Genomic DNA, 9,903 nt, shown 5'->3' on the forward strand with positions numbered 1-9,903 from the left:
TAATAAATGAGTATATGCATATATACGTACATGTATGTACATACTTACATCTACCTGTATATATAGAATCATATCTGGGTACAGGACATTGCAAACAAAACGTAGACAAAATTATGAAGAAAGTACAGAAAACACACAGGCCACATAGAAAACATTTCCTTCATCAGCTGCCACCATTCTAACACAGTGTGGAATGTCTTTACATTGTGAGTTCAAATTCCATCCAGCTCAACTTTGCCTTCCATCCTTTCATGGGTAATGAAATAATTAACAGTCAAGTGCTGAGGTCAATCGAGCTGACAAGCCCCTTCCCATAAATTTCAGGCCTTGTGCCTATAATAGAAAGGATTATTATTGAAAATACTATTGACAATAGATAGCAGTGAAATAGAACAGTACGTGTATTTTAATTGGCTAAATGACCCTCACACTATTCAACAGCAGGTTTCAACCCTCACATGACAGAAACCCCATTAGGAGCAAAAAGGATTTCTTATTCATTTCATAATATACAAAACTCTAATTTCCCCCATTTTCTTTTTATTGCAGTTGGATGCTCAAGAATTTGATTTACCTCCTGTAGAAACTCCTCCTACTTTAGAAAGCATTCTTAATGCAGTGAGTACCCTATTTTGATAATAGCAAAAAGACTTAGTAGTTATTGCTGCGTATCATTTCTCACATCATCATCATCATTATCATCAGTATCCTCTTTTAATGGACCCTTTTCCATGCTTGCATGGGTTATAAATGTGGATGAGGTAGACCTAGGAAGACGTGGAATGAAGTGGTGAAGCCTGACCACAAGGGATGTTAAATGATGATAATGAAGACGATGATAACAGCAATGATAGTGGTGTTACAATGGTGATGATGATGATGATGATTACTTTAATGTTTTTGTCTTTGTAGCCTGATGATGATGATGAACTTCTGTTGGAAGATGAGGAACTTGGTTCCTTGTCCCAGCTGTACAAAGGGGATTCTGTGGAGACGTCCTCCATGTCCAGTCAGGACAGTCTCATCTCAGATCGACCCAGACAACGGACAGCGTGAGTACAACCTATACTCCTTGCTACTTTTATTTCACTGTACTCCTTTACACAGGCATGGCTGTGTGGTTAAGACGCTTGCTTCCCAACCACATGGTTCTGGGTTCAGTCCTGCTTGCTCCAACAAGAGCAAGTTTCTTCTACTATAGCTCTTGGCTAGCCAAAGCCTTGCAAATGAATGAATGAATTTGTTTGATGGAAACTGAAAGAAGCCCATTGTATATGTGCATGTATGTATGTATATGTAGGTGCAGACGTGACTGTGTGGTAAGAAGTATCTTTCCCAACCATATGGTTGTGGGTTCAGTCCCACTGTCTGACACCATGAGCAGATGTCCTCTACTATAGCTGTGGGCTGACTAAAGCTTTGTGTGTAGATTTGGTAGACAGAAACTGAAAGAAGTTCAACTGACATACATACGTACACACACACACATACACACACACACACAAACACACACACCTGTTTGTCCTTCACTACTGCTTGGCAAAAGAGACTGATGGAATAAATACCAGGCTTTAAAAAAAATAGGTACTGGGGTCAATTCATTCAACTAAAATTCTTCGAGGCAGTGCCCCAGCATGGCCACAGTCTAATGACCAAAACAAGTAAAGGATAAAAGATATATGTGTGGTGTGTGTTTGTGTCTCCTTGTCTTGACATTGCCTGATTGTTGTAAATGAGTGTCACTGTCATACCAGCAGTGTCAATCATTTCCAGTATATTCCACAAGAACATGTCTGGTCATTGGAAAAATATTACCTTACTTAGAAAACAGGTGAGGGTTTATGACAGGAAGGGCATCCTGCCAAATTGGCCTCACTAAGCTCTGTCTGACCCATGCAAGCCTAGAATAGTGGATGTTAAAACAATGAAGATAATGACAATAATATTGGATTTCTATTTCTCTTGTTACAACATATCAAGATCATGCTGTTGATTTTCTTCTTTTTTTTTCTCACCAATTTACATTTCCAGAGCCAAAAGACAAAGTAGTTCTGAAGCCCATGGCACTGTGTTAAAACCAAGTAAACTGAAAAATATTTCAGCTCAGCTCAAGTCTGCTGCAGTAAGTTTTTCTTTCCATCATTTTCTTTTAATGTAGGAGTATAGGCACATGTGTGGCTGTGTGGTTATGAAGACCACATGGTTGGGAAGCAACCATGTGGTTTTGGGTTCAGTCCCACTGCACAGCACCTTGGGCAAGTGTCTTCTACTTTAGCCCCCACGCTGACTGAATCCTTGTGAGTGAGTTTGATAGGTCCTTGTGAGTGTGTTGACTGCCATTTTCTTTTGTTTGCCCATCATTTTATATATATGTATGTATGTGTGTGTGTGTTTGTGCACACCTACACACACATGGCATGGCATTTTTAACATCCACATTTCCATGCTCGCATGGATCAGAAGGAATTTGTTGAGGCAGATTTTCTCTGGCTGGATGCCCTTCCTGTCACCAACTCTCACTTGTTTCCGGGCAAGGTAACATAAAAATGGTGTGGTGTGTGTATATAATTATGGATATATATATGTATATATAATGTGGATGTCTGGACAAAGCAATGTTATATATATATTTTTTTTTTGCTTTTCTTTTCTTCAGAACAGAGTGGATGCTGGGAAGCCATCAGCAATAGTAAGTATCATTTAATTTACACTGGTCTCAAAATCCCTTTAGAGCATGAGAAATATATAGTTTTTTTTTTTTGGTTCAACTAAAAGCCCTTCATGTTGGTGCCCCAGCATGGCCGCAGTCAAATGACTGAAAGGAGTAAAATGAAAAAAAGATACAGAAATAGGCTGCATGCATGGTTAAGGAGCTTGTTTTGCAACTCCATGGTTCTAGGTTCAATCCCACTGCCTGAGACCCTCAGCATGTGTCCTCTATTACAGCATTGGACCAACCAATGGCTCGTGAGTGGAATTGGTAGATGGAAATTGCAGATCTCGTGTACTGTGTTCTCCTCTCTGGGGATCCAGGTGGGGTGGGGTGAGGGCTCATGTTGGTCAGCTACATGCCTCATGGTCATGACAGATGAAGAAGTCTTTGTTGGAGATGGCAACTGACCAGGGCACTGCGTAGAGGTTTGCCCAGGATGACCCAAACAGATCCTGGCAAATGGTGGGTGCAGTGATGCACTGTAATGGTGCATGCCCCTCCCCCGACCCATACCTGACCTGATCTGATGATGATGATGGTTTTTAACCTTACAACACTCTGGGACAATCCTCAGTGGACGGATTAGTTGCTATTATGGACTTTAGGTAAAAGCGAAATCAAACCCGCTTTTCGTTCCCCCCTCCCCCCACCTCTGCTTACCTCATTTTTATTTTGTTTATTTGTTTTGTTGTTTGTTTATTTCTTTCACCTGTTGTGTTTCCATATCTTTACAGGCTGTGGCATCCCTTATAGCAATTGGGACATCCCATGGCATTGTACTAGTTTTCGGTAAGTCTATTGTTGTTGTTGTTTGTGTTTTTTTTGTTTTTGTTTTTTGATTATATTTTTTTAATATGGCCATAATAGTTGATAAGCTGACTTTTTTGTTCTTTTATAATAAATATCCCCTGTTCATCTCTGTCTCTCTCTGTTTTTTCCGGTCTTTAGATCCACGCCAGGTATTGAAATGGTGTCTCGGAAGTACAGCTGTTGGAGCCCAGTATGGATCAGTGTCAGCTCTCAGCTTCAACAGAGATTGTTCTCGGTTGCTCTGTGGCTTTGCTAAAGGCCAGGTAAATATATCTAGTTATACAGATGTATATATATATATATATATATATATATGTGAGTGTGTGTGTGTGTGGATCATACAGATTGTTCTACAGCTGGATGCCCTTCCTGTTGCCAAGCCTCACCTGTTTCCAAGCAAGTATTATTTCTCCTATAGCCAGACATATTTCCACAGAAGATCAGAAACAAAGGACACTGCCAGCATGAACTTTTTTCCATTTACTTGTTTTGGTCATTTGACTGCGGCCATGCTGGGGCACTGCCTTCAAGTATTTTAGTCAAACAAATCAACCTCAGGATTTATTTTTTAAAGCATGATACTTATTCTATTGGTCTCTTTTGCTGAACTGCTAAGTTATGGGGACGGAAGCACACCGACACTGGTTGCGAAGTAGTGATGGAAAGACGAACACACACACACATAAATCTATCTATCTATCCATCTATATATATATATATATATATATAAACAGGGTGCAATGGGTAAATTGTTGATATTATATATTTTTAATTTCGTACGCAGTGTTTGCTTTTGATTTTGTCTACTACACAGTATAGTAGGGTCAGTTGGGCACCATCTGTGAGAAAAACAGCACCGTGATGCAATTCACTTTGCCAGAAATTTGGAAATGACACGCTGTATTGCTTGGCATTCATGCCAGAAGCTCCAATATGAATATATATATATATATATATATATATATATATACATATACATACATTGTTGTATTTCAAGATGGTCTTTTTTTTTTTTTTGCCAAATAAACACATGCACATACATGTTTTTTGTTTCATAAATGTGTCACTTCCTGTCTTCTAGATTACCATGTGGGATTTAACAAATGGAAAATTACTTCGGACCATCACTGATGCTCACCCACCTGGAACTGCTGTTCTACATGTTAAAGTAAGTAATCAACCAAGCATATTATATGTCTGTATCTATGTTTTATTACATCTGATGACATAAAGTAATAAGGTACATATAATTAAGGTTCAGGGTTGACCTGCAACTAAAAGCAGGGATCCAGGTAGCTGCTTATTGTTTTCCTTCTTATAATCTGTTTTCATGTCACAACTCAACCTTTATCTTTAAAGATAGAAATATCCTAATCTAACCCTGATACCAATTGTCTTGCCAGTTTATACTTTTATCCTATCATGTATGTATGAATATATATATATATATATATATATGAGACACATAAATAAGTGTTTTTAATAAGCATAATGGATTAAAGTCCAATATATTTTTAACAACCAAAGACAAACAACACAAATGCAGTTATACGAGTTTAAATGGGTTGTTTGATGAAAACAGGGGCCATTATAGTAGTGAGAAGATACAGCATGTTGTGAGGTTAATGAAGAAACAGTAGTAAAGGCTGGTCATAATTTTTTTTTTCTATCTTTCAGTTCACTGACAGCCCTGTGATTGCCGTGTGCAGTGACAGTGGAGGGTCTGTGTTTGAACTGGAATTCAAGTAAGTCCCTTCTATTGATTCATTTATTATCACTTTTACTTTATCCATTATCTCTCATCATTGTTGTGTTTTCATGATGTTTGCATGTTTAAGATATTTTATTATATTTGCTTTTATTTGTTTGTAATTTGAATTTTGGCAAAGGTTTGCTGCTCCAAAACTCACACAAGACATTAGGCATAATCTAAACTGATACCAGTTGTTTACCCTGTTCATACTTTTATTACACACACACACACACACACATGCATATACACATACTCACATAACTATGATATATTCATCAGTTTTAATGTATTTTTTGTTTGGTTTGTTTCTATTTTTTCCTTCAGGAGGTTGATCGGGGTGAGGACCTGCGAATCGAAGTGCCTGTTTTCAGGAAGGTATGTTTAACTTCATCATCATCATCGTTGTCAACATCATCACTCTACCTTCATATTGAATATCCTACCACTTCTGCCTCCTCCTGTTCCTCTTCATTTTCATCATCAATCCTATAATCAGATTCCAATCTGAAACCATGATTGGTAAATATTTAAATATACGAGATGTGTTGCTGTTATCGACATTTTAAATTTGTGCAATCTTAACTTTGAATTTACTCTGCGTTTTGATCTCCTTCGACTCCGTTTATATTGGATTAGATTTAAACGTGGGAACCTTTTATTTTCAAACTCAGAGTACAAACACTTACAATGGAGTAGAATCCACTAAAGGTGCCTGACAAGCCAAATAACGCCCTCTCCTGTGTTTATGCACTAAACTCGACTTGCGAAGACCTGTTGGGGCAAGCGAAATCATGAGGGCACCACCATTCGAGCGTGATCGTTACCAGCATCGCCTTCCTGGCACTTGTGCTGGTGGCACGTGAAAAGTCATTCGAGTGAGTTCGTTGCCAGTGCCGCTGGACTGGCTCCTGTGCAGGTGGCATGTAAAATACACCACTTTGAGCGTGGCCATTGCCAGTACCGCTTGACTGGCCTTCGTGCCGGTGGCACGTGAAAGCACCCACTACACTCTCGGAGTGGTTGGCGTTAGGAAGGGCATCCAGCTGTAGAAACTCTGCCAAATCAGATTGGAGCCTGGTGTTGCCATCTGGTTCACCAGTCCTCAGTAACATTTCCCTATGACCAAACATATTTTTCATGCAAGATTGGAAACAAATTACACCACTGGCAGAATCATCAGAGTGTTAGACAAAATGCCTAGTGATATTTCTTCCTGAGTTCAAATCCTGCCAAGGTCAATTCTCACTTTCATCCTTTCGTGGTTGGTAAAATAAATGTACCAGTCATATACAGGGGATAATGTAATCAATGAAACTTCCTCTACTCAAAATTGCTGGCTTATAAAGAAAATTTAAGCCAAATTATGGGACATAAATCACATGAAAGTTTTGATGAAAGGTTTAAATTCAAAACATGAAGATTGTATCGTAGAACTTGGGGTAGTGGGACAGTCTCAGACAATCTCAGACAGGTTGGCATCAAAAGGGTTGAATTGAATTTCCATGCCACCACCCCCATTTCATTATGAATCTGTATTTGCTATTCCAGCCGAGGAGAGGTATGTGTCATAGAACCACTACATATGAATTATACTATACAAGACCATCCCATGCATGATGTTATGATTCTGGCCATGGCATCTTTGTCCAAGGTAAGATCCAGGAACCACTTTCACCGATATTAATGTTCACTTTTCTCTTTACAGTTAATCTACTCCATTCTGAAGCAGTTTAAACTTGTTTTCCAAAAGCATGGTTTTTTTTTTTCTCTAGTTCTAAACAAATGTTTTATCTTTAATCTTTTAGCATTCAGATATTCCACTGTCAAATGTAATGCTTGTTTATTCACATAGTTTTGAATTAATCATGCATTATCTTGTAAACGAGTATCACTGTCATACAAGCAGTGTCATTTGCTTCCATTCTTTCCTGTTTCCAATAAATATATTTCAGTAAACAAAATTTTCTAACCTTGAAAATAACTGGGTTTCTTTGTTTTGTTTTTTTCCAGGTATTAATTGTGACCCTGAGACCTCAGCTGAAGATAATGTTCACTCATCCATTAAAGGTACCCGACCAATATTTTCTGTGAATTCCATCAATTTGGGGAAATTTTACAAATTTCTGAGTATACATTCGGATGCCTATTTGCAAAATGTGTCGCGTTTCCACTATGGCTTAAAATTTTTCTGTTGTTTTTGTTTTAATTCTAAGATTGTTTTCCTTTTTCTTCCTCATTTGTACTTTCCAGGGTGATTCTTCCACTCTGCCACTTCTTGCCTGGCAGTTTGTCATCATCCAAATCTCCGAAAGTGACCGTGTCATCGATCCTGTGTTGGCATTCGCTCGAGATAGCACCATCTACTTCTACCAGGTAAAAGAATATCTACTTAAGACTCATCATTCCCTAGCAAGTAGATTCAAGACCACAGACGGTTCCGAGATGGTAAATCGACATGTTTCACATTGATTGACAAAATGGAGGAGAGAGATTTTTTTCCTCTTTCCATTTTTCTTCTTCTGTCTCTCTCTCTCTCTCTTCTATTGTCCCCACTCCTTGGAGAATGAACTTTTTTGCCATCTGTGATTGCTGTTAGGAGCTATCGCTAGATCACACTAGCTAACAACAGCCTTCTCTCTTGAGCTTAAACACATGCCTCATAAACACATGTCCGTGCACATGCAAACACACATCAAATCCACGTCTCATATAGACACACACACACACACACACATACACAGACGACTTCCCAAATTTTCTGTACTCCATTACTCTTCTAGAAGCCTCTGACAATCTTTGTCGACCATGCATCTGCACAGAGGGCAAGTGCAGGCCAGAGCAAGCTTTTTTCTTCTAGGAAGACTAGCATCTGCCCCATTCTTGCAGGTTTCTTCTCTCTCCATATCACCAATATTTATCCAAAGGAATGGCCACTGAATGTGCGTTCCTCCAAAGAATCTCCAGAGGAACCTGACATGACAGAACAAATACCACCAGGCATTATTATATCTGACAACCTTATCAACTCTGCCACTTCTTAAATATTTAATAATGGTCTTATTAAAATTTATTGTCTGTTAAAAACTGAAACCAAAGACTTTCTCATCTCCCCATACAGGAACTAAACTATACGATAACATTTCACAAGGTACAATAATCCATGAGATAACTGATAACGCAGTATTATAGAATAATACATAAAAATAAGCAAAAACAATTCGCTGTTAAATGAGATAGTCAGCTGCTTTGGCTAACCACAGCACATTATCTATTTAATCACTCAATTATTACTAACGATGTCTCTTGCTTCCTCACTCTCTCACTCTGTTTTTATCTAAACCTTTCTCCTACAATCTCTTTCCTTCACTCACTCTCTGTCTTACACACACACACACACACCACTCTCTCTCTCTCTCTTCCTCCTTTTCTATTCTTCTTGGTTAAAATGCCTCTGTCTTCTAGTTGCTTTGCAAATGCAAACTCACCCATTCTCAAACCGTATGAAACATAGTCTGGACAATACAGCATGGCTCATCTTTTCCTTTCTATCACTTACCTATTAACAATCTATTAAAATTATTACATTTGTATTATTATTATTAGTAGTAGTAGTAATATTAGTACTACTACTACTGTCTCCACTAACTATTAAAAGGGTTTCAGTCAGAAATTTCTAACCACATGTTTTCAATTGTTTGATCAACTAAAATAACAGCTCATTGAATTAGTGTGCAAGTGTCTGAGTATACCAAAACATTTCCATAAGCTTGTCCTAAACATCCACGATTGTTTTCAGTCTTTTAGTTCAGCCTTGCTCCATACGTTCTAAGTAATATAAAGCTTTCCCTTTTTAAGTCCCAAATTAATCTGGGGGTTGAGAAAAAATTGATTGGAAATGTGTCTCATGTATTATAAATGGATGCCAGGGAAATAGGTCTTGTGTATCACATGTGATGTACAGGATAAGCAAAGGATTAACATAATCCTGAGGCTGAACCAGAATAATACAGTGTGTGTGTGTGTGTGTGTGTGTGTGTGTGTGTGTGTGTGTGGTAAGGCTGGACATTTGAGTCACTCATAATACTCAATAAACTTCCATTCAGTTTCCGTCTGATTTCACTCCCAAAGTTTAGATTGACTTGGGGCTACAGTAAAAGAAACTTGCCTAAGATGCCATGCAGTGAAATTGAACCTGAGACCTTGTGATTGAGAAGCAAACTGCTTAATAATTCTGCCACTCTTTGCAGAATGGTTAAGAATTTGATCAAGCAACAAATAAAACGCATGGTTGAAAATTCTGGTCTGGATCCAAGATTGTTACAGATGTTGTATTTCTATTGTTACGGTGGATTAATTAACACTAGTTTAATACTTGATTAATTCATACTAAATTAACTAATACAATCATATACTTACTATTGTGTTTTAAATTCTAGATTGAATTTATTATTTTAAAGAAAGTTTATTCCCTGGATAAGCTGCCAAGCAATATAAATTTTATGATAAATAATAAATATATATTTTGACATTTCAAATTTTATTTTTACATTTTACATTTTTAATCTTTCATAGCTACATATGTGTATATATATATATATATATATATATATATATATATATATATGGA

The 9,903-nt window shown here is 37.7% G+C and overlaps 1 protein-coding gene across 3 annotated transcripts in view; it reads left to right on the plus strand.

Annotated features, from left to right (window-relative positions):
• The window catches only part of LOC106867296 (vacuolar protein sorting-associated protein 8 homolog), a 47,870-nt gene that overhangs the window by 1,057 nt on the left and 36,910 nt on the right, over positions 1-9,903 (plus strand). For 2 of the 3 annotated variants that reach the window (XM_014912135.2, XM_014912136.2), the window contains exons 2-13: positions 550-618; positions 913-1,052; positions 2,032-2,122; positions 2,657-2,689; positions 3,448-3,502; positions 3,662-3,786; positions 4,605-4,691; positions 5,201-5,268; positions 5,601-5,651; positions 6,825-6,927; positions 7,287-7,343; positions 7,527-7,721. In XM_014912135.2, the coding sequence (XP_014767621.1) occupies positions 550-618; positions 913-1,052; positions 2,032-2,122; positions 2,657-2,689; positions 3,448-3,502; positions 3,662-3,786; positions 4,605-4,691; positions 5,201-5,268; positions 5,601-5,651; positions 6,825-6,927; positions 7,287-7,343; positions 7,527-7,721 (1,074 nt within the window). The remainder of the gene's footprint in view (positions 1-549; positions 619-912; positions 1,053-2,031; positions 2,123-2,656; positions 2,690-3,447; positions 3,503-3,661; positions 3,787-4,604; positions 4,692-5,200; positions 5,269-5,600; positions 5,652-6,824; positions 6,928-7,286; positions 7,344-7,526; positions 7,722-9,903) is intronic. The other variant, XM_014912137.2, reaches the window with a different exon arrangement.

This window comes from Octopus bimaculoides, chromosome 21 (genome assembly GCF_001194135.2).
Source record: "Octopus bimaculoides isolate UCB-OBI-ISO-001 chromosome 21, ASM119413v2, whole genome shotgun sequence".
Classification (NCBI taxonomy): Eukaryota; Metazoa; Mollusca; class Cephalopoda; order Octopoda; family Octopodidae; genus Octopus; species Octopus bimaculoides.